The sequence below is a fragment of the Leuciscus leuciscus genome (genome assembly GCF_965113295.1).
Source record: "Leuciscus leuciscus genome assembly, chromosome: 9".
NCBI lineage: Eukaryota > Metazoa > Chordata > Actinopteri > Cypriniformes > Leuciscidae > Leuciscus > Leuciscus leuciscus.
In genome coordinates this window covers 33866466-33880541 of record NC_138733.1, presented here as the reverse complement: position 1 = coordinate 33880541, position 14076 = coordinate 33866466, and the positions used below count along the sequence as shown (strand labels likewise).

General features: G+C 37.1%; 1 protein-coding gene across 5 annotated transcripts in view; it reads left to right on the top strand.

Annotated features, from left to right (window-relative positions):
* Positions 1–14076, top strand: part of ece2b (endothelin converting enzyme 2b) — a 70382-nt gene that overhangs the window by 15761 nt on the left and 40545 nt on the right. For 4 of the 5 annotated variants that reach the window (XR_014208900.1, XM_082180633.1, XM_082180635.1 and 1 more), the window contains one exon: positions 11635–11721. Coding sequence is in view for 4 of the 5 variants with exons in the window: in XM_082180633.1 (XP_082036759.1) it covers positions 11635–11721 (87 nt within the window). In the remaining variant the exon portion in view is untranslated. Of the gene's footprint in view, positions 1–7844; positions 7864–11634; positions 11722–14076 lie in introns of those variants that run through there. The other variant, XM_082180636.1, reaches the window with a different exon arrangement.

The following is a 14076-nucleotide window of genomic DNA, read 5'->3' as shown; positions in this document are numbered from 1 at the left end:
GAGAGTAGGGAATAATAAGATGACTGATGTACTGGGGGGCAAGGCCTGAAAGGGCCTTGTAGACAAACAAGAGAACTTTAAAATCAATCCCGAGTTTAACAGGGAGCCAATGTAAGGATTGCAGTACAGGGGTAATATGGTCTCTCTTTCTCACCCCCGTAAAAAGCCTTGCTGCTGCATTTTGCACTAACTGTAAGCGGACTAGCATAGTCTGGGGGAGACCAATATATAGAGAATTACAATAATCAACCTTTGATGAGATAAAAGAGTGAACCACGATTTCCAAATCCTTACTGGATAGAAAATGTTTTACCTCAGTTTTAGCTGAGCATATAGAGAGCATATACAGAGAGAACAGCAACGGTCCCAAAATGGACCCCTGAGGAACACCACAAACTAAAGGGGCCAATGTGGAAGAGAAGTCTCCCAGATTCACAGCAACTGTCCTGTCTTTTAAATATGAGGTCTGAAGGGCTGTACCCTGGACACCAATCCAACACTCCAGACGGTTGAGAAGAATCTCATGGTCAATCGTATCGAAGGCAGCGCTTAGATCTAATACAACTAGAACAACATGTGATCCTGAGTCCAATGATAATAATATAACATTAGTTAGTGACCTTGAGCAATGCAGATTCTGTGCTATGACACAGAATTTGGGAGGGAATTTTTATAATTTTTTTAATAAGAAAAATCACAATTAGATTCCCTCCCAAATGATGATTTAATTCGTATTTTGTTCTGTTGTCCGTTTTGTTTGTAATTAGTTTCTTTGTTCTTATTGTATTGCTGACTGTTTACTTTTTCTTACATTAGTTAACCTATTCGTTTTTTTCTAGTATCGATAATTGTGAAAATTTCACTGATATTTAAAATGACTCAAATCATGAAATAAGACTTTGATCATATCGCCGATGAATAATAATGTTAAATAATTCTGATTACAATATTGACCAAATATAATGGTGATTATGATTTTTGCCTTAATCGAGCAGCCCTGCTGTGAGTTCACTTCTCTGTAGAGCACTGGCCTAATTACAGATCTGGTGTCATCCAATTTATCAGAGCTTTCCCAGCTGCTCAATATCCACTTTCGGCTAGGCAATGTTTTTCCATGCGTAAGTGTGTTTTGTTTGTGTAATCCACACCCTGCGAGGAATTCCACTTCCTCAAATGATCAGGCAAGGTCACTTAGGCCCTGACATTTGCTGTTAAGATTTTACAGATTGTGTCTGTGTGTGTGTGAGTGTGCGTCACACCTCAAAGCCCTGATTAAACTGGAAAGTGCCACTCACTTCCTCTAAAAAAGTCAGTAGGAGAATATTTTTTGTAGAACTGAGACCATAAGCAAATCGTTTTTTTAAGCTTAAACCTTACCAAACATTGTTATATATATATATATATATATATATATATATATATAGGTTAGGTGTTTTCCAGTCATAATAATAAGAAAAGTAATATTTATAGCTGTAATGTAAAATAAATAAATAAAAATAAATAAATAAATACAAATGTCTTAATAATTTGTTTTAATTGTTAACAGTGAAACATTTGATTAGTACTATTTCTTGTTTTGTTTTTATTTTAGTATTTTTTATATTTTTATTTAGTAATAATAATTGTAATACATTATTATTATTATTATTTTATAGCCATGTTGATATATAATCACAAAATCTTTGCCAAATTGTGTAGCTGTACAAAATTTTTTATACATTTTTTATAAGAAAAATCACAATTAGATTCCCTCCCAAATCATGCAGCCTTATTTTTGCATGAACAATATTTGTAGTCATCATTCGTCTGCGAGCGCACTCATATTTAGCAAGTCAGACAATGTAGATTGTGTGTGTAATTATGTATGTGAATGTGATTATTTGTTCTTGGACCTCACCCACGTCTGCTGGCGACAGAATGTCTGAGCACCTTCATTTGGACGACTGCAGACCGATGATGGCCTGGCTCTCGGACTTGCGCTGTTTCCCACCCTTTCTGTTCACCCTTCTTCTGTATTCTTCTCACTTGGATCGAGTAATGCCCAGGCTGGCTGTTCAAAGCAGGCTTTGTTACTTCATCTTTCCTTCGGATGGTCTCTTAGGGCTGATTAAAACGTGTGTGGCCCCGTTAGTCTCTTAATAACCGTTCAGAGAGTTTGTTGTATAGCTTGCGCTCCCTCCCTTCAAGGTGGCTTTGGCTTGGCTTGGGTGGGTTTCTTGGGGCAGGAGTGTGAGGGTATTTCTAGCTCTCGGGGGCAGAGGTTGGGCTATGCCAGCCTTCCCCCCACCGAGCTGTTTCCTTTCAAAAACACTCCTCAGGAAACCACTTCAAACAATCACATTCCGCACAGAGAAAGGTCCGCACCACTCCTGGAACTTGGGAAAACCTCTCCCTTCCCCTCGTAAGGCTACTCTTTTTCTCCATCTCGCTCTCATGAGTGAGTCTCCATCTCGCCGTAGGTTTCTTGTTGGCCATCAACTTACACATACGGGCAATTGTTTTCTCGTAGAATTACATCAACCTTTTTTTTTGCTATTGTTTCTTTAAGTAATATTATATGTAAATGAGGTCTGTTGTGATTAGTTCATCTCCTGAATCTCGTACAATCAGAACATTTTCTGATTGGCTAACATGCACTGGCCTCGGTTTGCATAAAATATACAGTATATGGACGAAAGTATTGGGACACGCTTCTTAATTGTATTGAATTCAGTCGCCACAGGTGTATCAAATCAAGCACCATGCGGTCTGCATTCACCAACATTTGTGGGTCGTTCTGAAGAGCTCAGTTAATTCAGACGTGGTACTGTGATAGAATGCCGCCTTTCCAATAAGTCAGTTCATAAAATTTCATCCCTGCTAGATATTCCACACTCAACATTAAGTTTTATTATTGGAAAGCAAAGCGTTTTTGGACCTGAAGCAAATCATTCACGAGCGAAAGACTAGGTAAAGTCACAGAGCGGGGTCACCGAGTGCTGAAGTATGTAAAAGATGCCAATGCTGATACCATAGCTGAAATCTTCCACTGACATTAAAATCGGCACAAAAACTGCGTGGCGGGAGCTTCGTGGATTGGGTTTCCATGGCCGAGCAGCTGCATGCAAGCCTCACATAACCAAGTGCAATGCCAAGCGTCGGACGGAGTGTGTAAAGCACGCCACCACTGGACTCCAGAGCAGTGGATACGTGTTCTGTGGAGTGACCAGTCACGCTTCTCTGTTTGGCGCAACTGTAAAGTTTGGTGGAGGAGGGATTATGGTGTGGGGCTGTTTTTCAGGGGTTGGGCTCGGCCCTTTACTTCCAGTGAGGGGGAATTGTAATGCTTCAGCAAAAGGAGGGACCAACCCCATATTAATGTCTATGTATTTAGAATGTCATTACAGTCCCTTCTGCTTTAATGGTCAGGTGCATCAATATTTAATTGTGCATGGTCATATTCCCTTAGAAAGATTTGCCATCATCTAATGCTCACTGAAATTTTAAATTTAAAATAACTAATGAGTATGTTAATATTAATATATTAAGTGGTTAAATCTCAACTCGATTGCTATATTTTCAAGACTATGTTATGTTTGCTTCCCTATTGTTATGTATATCTGAGTCAAACGGCTTCTTGAACAAGAACAATGAAGGGTGAGACTTGTTTTTGTCCATGGGGAATTGATTGGATGGTTGTGGTTGTCAGGACCCAGGCACAGAATGAGCAGGGAGTGATATTTATTAAAGACAAAACACAGGCAGGAACACAGTCCAGACAATAGGGCAGGAGAACTGGCTGGTCAGGGGAGATGTAAGCAGCACTCAGCTCTAGAGCGGCTTACCAGGACAGGGGAATCGATGACCAGGAATCAACACACAACAATACTCAGAGACAAGACAAGAGATGACAGAAACAGAAACAAACTACTATGACTAGCGAACACAAAATAGACTAAACTAAAGCTAGCAAAAGGGGAAAATAAATTAAAATTAATTCTAGAAATAAGTAACTGGAACAAAAAGAAATAAAACAAGACTGCAACCTTGCAGGGAACTAGAGGGAAAAAAATAGATTACTTGACAAAAAAATAAGTGTCTAGAGAAACCAAAAACAAGGATTGAGAGAACTACAGAATACAAAGAAAGAAAGACTAGAACTAGACCAAAAACACAGTAACAAAGAAAAACTAGAATTTAACAAAAAGGGAAGAAAAACAAATCAAACTAAATCTGACTGACAATATTTGTAAGAACCACATACACACAATGACCAGACAAAACAAACCAGCAAAGACATGAGGGAAAGAGACACAGTATAAAGGGAACAACACATGAGGATCAGGTGAAAACATTCAAGCAAACGAGGACTAGACAAGGACTAAACAAGGGGGCGTGGTAACGGGAAACAAGGAGGCGGAACAAGAGCAGCACATGGCAAACACAAACAAAGACAAAGACACACAAACATAGAGACACGAAACAAAGATAACACAGACATGGCAGACAGGGCAGAACCCTGACAGTGGTTTACTATTGGGGGATCTCATGTGAGTGACAGGTTGCCCCGCCCTCACGCCAGTAAACACATCATAGAAGAGGGAGGGGAAGTTATTTTGATTAAAGATTATGAGGGCATAAAAAATGAAACAAAAATATTGATGTTCACGGATAAATAATTTATGCATTATTCCATAAAAAATAAGAATTGTCAATTTTGATAACATGGTGACTTTAAGATATGATAAACATTAACATCAGGATTTTCTGTAAAGGTAAGTCTGTAATTGGTTGTTTTAATAATGTATTTTTTATATTTATTTATAATTACACTGTAAAATGTAGTCTTTAGCAAATATTTTAAGGAATATCCCTATTTCATAACATACATTATAATCTTGCCTAAATTTACTTGGATTGTTTATATTATATACATTTAAAATGGATTGATTCAATTTTTTTATTTTTAATATCATTTGTAAATTATTGGTGTATCGTATCAGTCAGAATTTTTATATTGTTTCATCCCTACGGTATATATTCAGTAAAAGACACCTGGTTTAGTGATATCTGAGCACATGCAGATTTATTTTACATGTGAAATTCGAGCCAGCTTTGATGTCGGATTGAAATATTCAAGGACCTTGAATATAAACTCCAGCCTCTGTTTCATAACACTGGAATATGTTTAGATAATATATCATGTTCACCTTTAAAAGTATCATGGCTGATGTAGAGAGAGCTTCACTTTTCCTCCATTGCGTCAAAGCTTTAAAAAGACCTTTGTAAATAACAATATTTGCTTGTTTCATGACCTCCATGTGCATGTACTGTAAGTGTTCTCTATTATTATCTCCATATTACTGTTTATTGTTTGTGTGTCATTGTGTTTCCTTGTGGTGATGCACAAATGGCCTCTCGCTCTTTGAGTCCTGGTGACCCCACACGACCTCACAGCTGTTCTTGCTAAAGGCTTCTGATTAGAGAGTTCTCTATACAGTCAAATAGCCTGTGAAAGGATATACATATTGATTTAATTAGTGATAGTTCACTTGATGGGCGCCTTGTTGCCATGGCGATGGGATGGGCAGTGAGATCTCCGGCAGTAGAGAGTGTATGATGGCCTTTAAACAGAGCTTTGACCTTTGAGCCATCACCGTATCTTTCACACATATACAGTACACACGTGACAAGGCAGCTTTTGAGTCCCTCAGTGTTTTAATTTTTTTCACCTCTGTTGTTTTGTCTGAATTTTTTAATTTATCAAAAAAAAACAACAAAAAAAAACATAAACTGTACAATTGATAAAAAACAACAACTTTAATACACCACTTGTGCGACGCAGTGTTGTGAGTGTTAACTAAACCTAAAACGTTTTTGTTAAATGAAATAATGCTGAAATAGAAGAAAATATATAGATATTAAATGAAAGGTTTAAATTGAAGAACTGACTAAAAACTAAACCGATAAAATAAAGCTAAATATAAACGTAAAAAAAATTATAAAAGCACATAACAAAATTCCTTAAAACTAGTGCTGTCAAATCGATTAATCGCGATTAATTGTGATTAATATCAGCTAACATAAAAGTTTGTGTGTGTGTATATATATATATATATATATATATATACTATATACTATATATTTAGAAACTTTTATGTCAAATGTGATTAAAAATGTCATAAATATTTGGGTGGAAAAAACAGGATATGATATCATCCAGGTCAGTCTCTGGTCTCTGATTTTTTAAGTCTTGTTCAGGTTGTAGAATGTCATCTGATACAACTTCCCCCAAATCTTATTTATGATAAGATATTTATGAATAATTTATTATGGTAGAACATTATTTTACAGTCCTGTTCCCCATGTACATACTATGCATTTATAGCAATTACAATAACTGGGTTATAACTAGGTACTACCTCTGAACCTAAACTTAAACCCAACCTGAACTCACATTACCAGTACGGTCATGGGTAAGCTCACTGTAAGTACACGTAATTACTTTATTCAAGGTGTATGAAAAATACTACCTTATGCAAGACATGACATTTTTTGTAATTTTTTTTGCATTTTTAGAGAACTTTTAGTAGCCTACAATATGACTTTTCTGGTCAACTTTTCTGGTTATTCGTTATAGATATGAGTGTCTTCAAAGAAATATTCAATACAAATATTTAAGAAATATTTACTAAACAGGAGCAGGCTTATTGAGTCAAACCGGCTGTTTCTGGAATGAGGACGGTTTACAGAAGAATAAAAGTGCAGCAGGCTGCCTGATCATCCGTATGATTAGACGAGTGTGACATGGAACAGATGAAGATGAATATTTGGCAAGATTTTAGCATATCATTGTCAAAACATGAATTCTGTTAAAGCAACACTAAATAACTTTTTTTAACTTTCCAAAACCGTTTCAGTGGTTCATCAAGTCGTAACAGGGTGAAAGGCACTTCTGGATTCGCTTTGCAGCCCTATATCTGCTATAACCACACTGTGCAAGTTTGCCAGATCGGGTCGCATTTCTGTAGTTCGAATGAGACATAAGAAAACTACAAATTTGACTTGCTTTACGGCAAGCGTTACAATAGTCATTATTTAGTTTTTCTTCGTTTCCGACGTCGCAATACATCATACTTTCATGAAATCATGCAACATACTCTACCTTGTCTGTGGACATCGTTCATCCCAAAGCCGGTGCTGGATAAACAGCGAGTGTGCGTGCGACGGTAGGCTGCGGGCGGCAAAATAATTTACGACAGCGGTAATGGACAATTCCGCTTCCAACCTGTAGGGCGACCGAAGAGGAAAAATTCTTTAGTGTTGCTTTAAAGAATGTGTGTTATGCCACTTTCAAGCCCTCTTGAAAAGTCATAATTATGACATGATGTGCATTCAAGTCGTCGGACGTGTTAAGCAATTTCATATTTCCTTCCTTTTTAACTTATTGTTCAATAACAAGAAGTGTATTCGTGCCAATGCGTCAAAAACAAATGCAGATGTTTGGCGTCTGGTTTCACATGGTTAGCATCCCACATTATCCCATATCCTCACAACATCCATCAGTGGTTCAGTCCACAACTGCTGTTTAATGTAACTTTAGTGACTTTTTTACAACTTCCCCATATGCGTGTGTTTCACGGTTACCCATGTAACCGAGGTAGGAGTCTCCTTTTCGGAAGTGAGGTTTATCTGTTCCTCATTCCCAGCAGCATTCCCTCTCCCACGGTAGCGACTTGCCCTTTCTGGGTCATGTTAACAAAACATTGGCTTTCCTCCCCCCCATTCTCCAGTAGATGGTTTATTCCATTCATTCCACAGCAGTGGCACCAGTTCACTTCTGCTTTTGCATTGCTGGTGTGTCTTATACTGCGTTGATGAACGGTAAGTCCATCAATGGTTTTGTCTGGGCTGCTGTATAATGTTGCTTGTTGGAGTCTGTAATGACATTCTGTATCTGTTATTATATAAGAATATGGATCTGTTCAAAATAGAATACATACTGTGCAAAACTGCACTTTGTACTGCATAATGCTGCACGTACTTTGCATTTTTAATGCCACATCCTGATATCTTCTTCTGATTATTTTGCATTTTGACTGTTATTTTAACTTCTGGCTGTCCAGTTAAATAATGAGTCAAGAAAGAGGTGATAATATATCCCTGATGTTTAATATCTTAAACCAGCTTAAGCTGATTGTCAGGTCTTTTCAAAACCCTAAAGCCTGGTTTCACAGACAGGGCTTAGATTAAGCCAGAATTAGGCCTAAGTGCAGTTAGGACATTTAAGTAGCTTCTATAAACGTATGGTGAGACAAAACAATGGCACTGACATATTTTAAGATATGTTAGTACAAGTTGCTTTCAGTTAAAACAGCTAAACCATGCATTTTTAATCCTTGTCTGTGAAACCAGGGGTAAAAGTTTGTATATTTTTAGGTTTAAATTAGGGGCTGTTTACATGACACTGTTTTCAACTAAACACAGACCACCTTTTATGAGTTTTGAACGTTCATTTACTCAAAAACAGTGTTTTGGGGGCCTCAAAACGCTAGCTTTTGAAAAAGATTTCAAAGTTTTTAAAAAACAATGGCATGTGTTTTACCTGTTCAGTCTCTAGGCGCGTAGTGTTTCTTTACAGAGTGACATCGGCAACTACTGGCCTGGCAGCAGAATTCAGCGTTTCTAGTCGTTTTCACGGATCCGTGTGAACAAGAGAGCGTTTTGCCAACGTTGCCGCCTGTATGCGAAAAACTCGAAGGAAAAGCGTTTCCGTTTTTTTTGGTGCATCATTGCGGTGTAAGACTTTGAATAAGAGATTTCCAGTGTGACCCTACTGAACTCCACAGAATGTTGTAGTTCACACACCACCGTCATTGGGATTTGTGTGTGGAATGTGAAGGATTCTGTAAACTGAGTTGAAAATCTCCAACATTTATAGCGGTAATTTCTTTTATATGAAAGCTAAGAGCAGCAAACAAAGTAAAACTAACTCCTCTCTCGCAGTTGTTTACATGCCAGTGATTATCTATCATGCCATCATTTACTGACCCCTGTTCTATATTATTCATCACAATGGAAATTAGCAGTCAGGTGTAGTGCAATGCATTGTTGAGGGATACAGTATGCAGTGTATACAGTAGGTTCAGTACATTTTGCCAATGAAATGTAAAATATAGTTAGTAGTATGCTGTTCCCAACATAGCCTTAGAGACTAAAATACTGAATTTCACATGACTCCACGTCATGAATGTGTCAGTTAGAGTTCAAAGAAGAACTTCAGTACTAGTATGCATGGGTAGTTTTCACACCAAGGTGTCCAACATTGTTTTTCCATCCTCTAAGGCTATGTCTACACTAATTTTGGCCTAACGTTCACACTGAGATGGTGTTTTTGGATAAATTTGAAAACTTGTAGTGTAGACTGTGAAAAACAAAGGTATTTGAAAAGGATGCCACATGATGTTTAGTCATGTGACGCATATTGTACCCATAGATATCTTATACCGACATGTGTTTGCTATGTGCTTTTCACTCTTCAGTGTTGCTAAAGATACTTTGTACATTCTTCATATTACATTACTGCAAAGATGGCAGAAAATGTACTCGCAATTACAGTCCTGTGGCAAAACATGAGGGCAGTTGAGTTTTAGACGATTGAGAGCGACTTGGTAAGTAGTAGTAAGTAGTGGGATATTCTGCTAATGAAATGATCATGTTAGAATAATAGCGAACATCTCTGTGAGCTTTTATTATGTTTTATGCATGTGCAGTAAAATATTTTTTTGAGTTTTGATGATAAACTTTAAGGAAACTCTTGAAAACACTAGTATGAACTGTTTTCAAATTGATTCAGATTAATGTAGACGTAGCCTAAGAAGCTTCCATGTCCAGCCACCCAGGAATCATCTCTAGATCTCAGGAGGGAATTCTTGTGGTTATGACTTCTTAAAACTACACCCATCTTCCAAACCACGGTCATTGCATTGCAAAGTAGTATGGGAACAAATGACAAACAACTGAAGTGTCAATTGACTGCTTATGAGGAACAAACAAAAATAAAATGATGGGAAACTATCAAGCCAGTCATTAGCAGTTGTTAAGATGCATGTTTGTGTAGGCTTAGCATGTGTACATGCATTTGTTTCACATCACCATGTCCATGAGTCAGTGTTTTTCGTCTTTGTAATATCATTTACGGTTTCCCGTAAAAGCCCATTGAGGAATAGCTTACCGAAACTCCATATCTGGCTGTGAAGATGCAACATTTATTTAACTCAGACACTAACAGCCAAGATGATTGAGTGTGGTGTTCCGGTTGAACTTTAAAGCATGTTGCAAAGGGCTCCAAATGCTTTCTTGTGTCTTACTTGCTCTGGTGTTTGTGTGTGTGTGCAAAACCTTCAATACAATCATCTGTCCTTTTAGACGAGGGCTTTTAGCAGATGAGAGTATGTAAAGTGTGTTACATAATGTTGGCCTTAGAAAGAAATCTTTTTTTTTTCTTTCTCTTGTCTGTTCCAATTCTACTGATATACTTAGATAAATGTTTATTTTTATTTTTATATTGACTCCTTAGTAAAAATGGCCTAAAATGTGTTAATTTAATGTAAGTTTTGTGTATGTTTCATTTGCAATAAGATTTTCACCCTGATCTTTAGATACCTGAACTGTTATCGGTCACTGAAAAGGAAAGATATCCATAGGAATGAAAAATACAAACCAGTATCACCATTGAGACTGTACAGAAAGCGAATGGAAAATTTTCCTCCTGAGAAAAATACACCAGTCTCGCATTGTTTCTTTTAAAGTTGACACTTAAATGTAACAATTGAGAACTCCATCAAGTCTCCAAAGAGCAAACTTTGAGCAATACAGTTTTCCTACGGGTACATCTTCAGTTGATAAAGCAATTCATAAAACGAACAAAATGTGTTATTGTAGAAATGCACAAAGGGTCAGGGTTTGGATTAGTCAGTAGCATTTATTATAAAACATTTATATTAATGAAATATATTTTTTATATGTATATGAAAGGTAGTGGTTTTGGCCTCATTAAGTCAATGTGTGAGAGAGATTCTCTGGCTGTCTTGTTTAGTCTGCTCTTGTAGAGAAACCTGGGTGGGAGTTTTTGCTCTAGGCCAATGCGTCTGCTGTCTACATGGCTGTCAGTGCCGGCAGTCAGATATCAATAGACAGCATAAATAAGGACACATTTAACTAAGAATTTCTGTTCTCTGTAGGGTAATGCTTATAACAGACTAATGCAGCAAAGTGCGACCTTTGTGTGTAGATTAGTCACCTCTTAAATTGTGAACAGTGGGAGTTGTGTTTGTGTGTGTGCAAATGTGTGTTTGTATAAATTCCTGTCCAATGTCCAAGACGGGGGTGAGGAAACAAGGGATGCCTCCCAAGTCCCAACCCAACATTCATCGCCATTTCACACTCTTGCAGTCTCTCTTTTCTTCAGACTCAAGGCCTTTCAATTTTGTTCTGTAGATTCTGTTGGAACAAATATCAAGAAAGTAAAATAGGCTGCTGTTCACATCACATCTGATCTTTTTTTATTCATGTAGCAAACATGTAAGTTGACCTTCATTGCTAACCATGGTAATATTTCAACACATTTATACATACTTTGTCTCTCCCTTTCAGATGTCTAACTACAAGCGTGCAACGTTTGAGGAGGAGGACGGGACAGACATCCCTGCTGATGGAGCCATCTCTCCTGACAGTGTGGAGGTGAGTGTGGGTCAGGGCTCAGTGTGGATGTGTGCATTTTATGTTTACTTTCAGACTTTTTTTTTTTATCCAATGCCACATACAAATAAATAAAGCAACCATTTAGGACGATGAGAAGTATTACTGTTGCACAATTCCCATGAAAATTAGAAGATCAGAAATGACACTAAAACACGGTAAAACAGCAGTGAGAGAATAGTGAATTGCTGGGTAGTTGTGATGTTCTCTGTGAAGTTCAGCTGTTTCCTGGCTGACTTGGATGCTTTTACCGCTGACAAATCTAGCTGACAGTCCATGTTGTGGTGCTCGGCTAGCAGGAAAGAAACTCTGTAATGAGTTGGTGGTGAAGTTCTTTCTTCTTGGCTGAGATATCCAGGCAAGCCGAAATATAAATATATACAGACAATGTAGGAACACCAGATACATAAAACATAGGAAAATACACTCCTAACAAACCGTTACAAAACAAACTGTTTTGGGTTCCCCAAATAAACTTTAGTAACAGTTCTTTTAAGAACAATTTTTTTTCTTAGTTTGTCAACATAAAAAAAATTAATTAGGGCTGGGAATTGATCAAAAAAAACCTAAACTAATTAATTGCACAATTTGCTGTAATTAATTGCAATTAATTGCATTTCCCCCAAGCTTGTAATCATCAATATTTAAACTTAGAATCACCTAATTAAATTAAACAACACAGGGAAAAAAAGGAACAGAAAATAGCCCTATATTAAAATAATATTAAACATCAATATATCAATATATTAATCTTTTTCAATAATCAATCAACATTATCAATTTAAAAGATTTTTTTTTTAATTATTGTTTTTACTAATTATCTAAATAAAATATAGTCCTACAAAGCTATTATTACCAGAGCATGTGATCAGAGCAGGTAATTGTACCATTGTTGCCCAGAGTGGCTATACCAGCTCAGCAAACAGAAGTCTACTACAGAGAAATTTCATGTTATTTGAGCGAACTTTGCTTTTCCAGTGCATGATTGGTAGGCCTACATGATTGGAGCGTTTGGGCCGTTAACGAGCTGAACGCGCAGCGCAAACACGGATCTGAACATTGAGCAGAGAGCGCAGTAGCGCGCCGACACACACACACACACACACAGAACGGAGAGTGCGGCGCACACACGAAGCTGAAAAGACCCGCTCATGAAAGCTGCGCGAGAATGAAACCTGATCGCGGAACACGGAGGGGCGGGACGGCATATTTTCGGCCTTTTCAATAGCAGCTGCAACAGGAAGTCATTAAAACGAGGCCAAAAAAAAGTGCTGCGTTAATTGCGTTATTTTTTTTTTTTTACGCGTTAAACATCTCAAATTAATCGCAAATATTAACGCGTTAATTCCCCCAGCCCTAAAAAAATATATATATATATAAATATCGTTTGTGCTTTGGAAAGGTTCTATGGATGTTAAAGGTTCTTCACTGAACAATCAATGCCAATAAATAACTTTTATTTTTAAGTGTGTAGATCTCATGTATTGTGAATATTTTGAGAACAGGAAGGGGCCAAGCCCCGAACCCTGAGGTACTTCAGTGGTTAGCTGGTATTGCTTAGATACTGCTTCCAGTGTGTAAAGGGTAGATTATTTACTGTGAGGAATGTCCAGCAGAATGAAGATTCACTTTTTGTGAATTCACTTTTATCAGACATTTTTGTGCAGTCTCCCTTCAGTCGTTCTCTTTCGGAGTTTTAAAACTCATGATTTTTTTTTCTTGTTCATGAACATGATTTTGTCTTGTTCTTTTGCAGTACAAGAATGTGTTTATTTCACACAACTTCCTCACCAGTTAAACAAATCAAACTAAACTAAACAAGCAAGGCAGAAATTGTCACAGATATTATGTCACAGCTAATAAACATGAATGTATTACCACCCACATTTACATAGCAGTATGTTCAGCATTCAGTAACTGGACCCTGATGATCAGTATTTCAGTATGTTAAGATTAGCCAATTATATTGAAGTCGATAATATAAGAAGTCATAAACATAAACAAGTCACAAGTAGTCTGGACATACAGTATGGCTAGGTGATTATTACATAATGACTCATGACTAAATGGGCAAACATCTTGTGGATTAGGATATTTTTATTTTGTTGTTGTTGTTGTTGTTGTTATAGAAAGGCATTATTATCCAGGCATGAATAATGGTCTCAAAACAGATAAAACCGTTTAAAATGATCAAATGGTGGATTAATATGTAATTGGAAAGAGATCATGGATAACAGTTTAATAAAAAGCATTATTTCTCATGCAGACATTTGCATTAGCGATAACTTTTAAGTGATGAAAACAGCAGGTCAGATATCCAGGGAATTTAGTTCAATG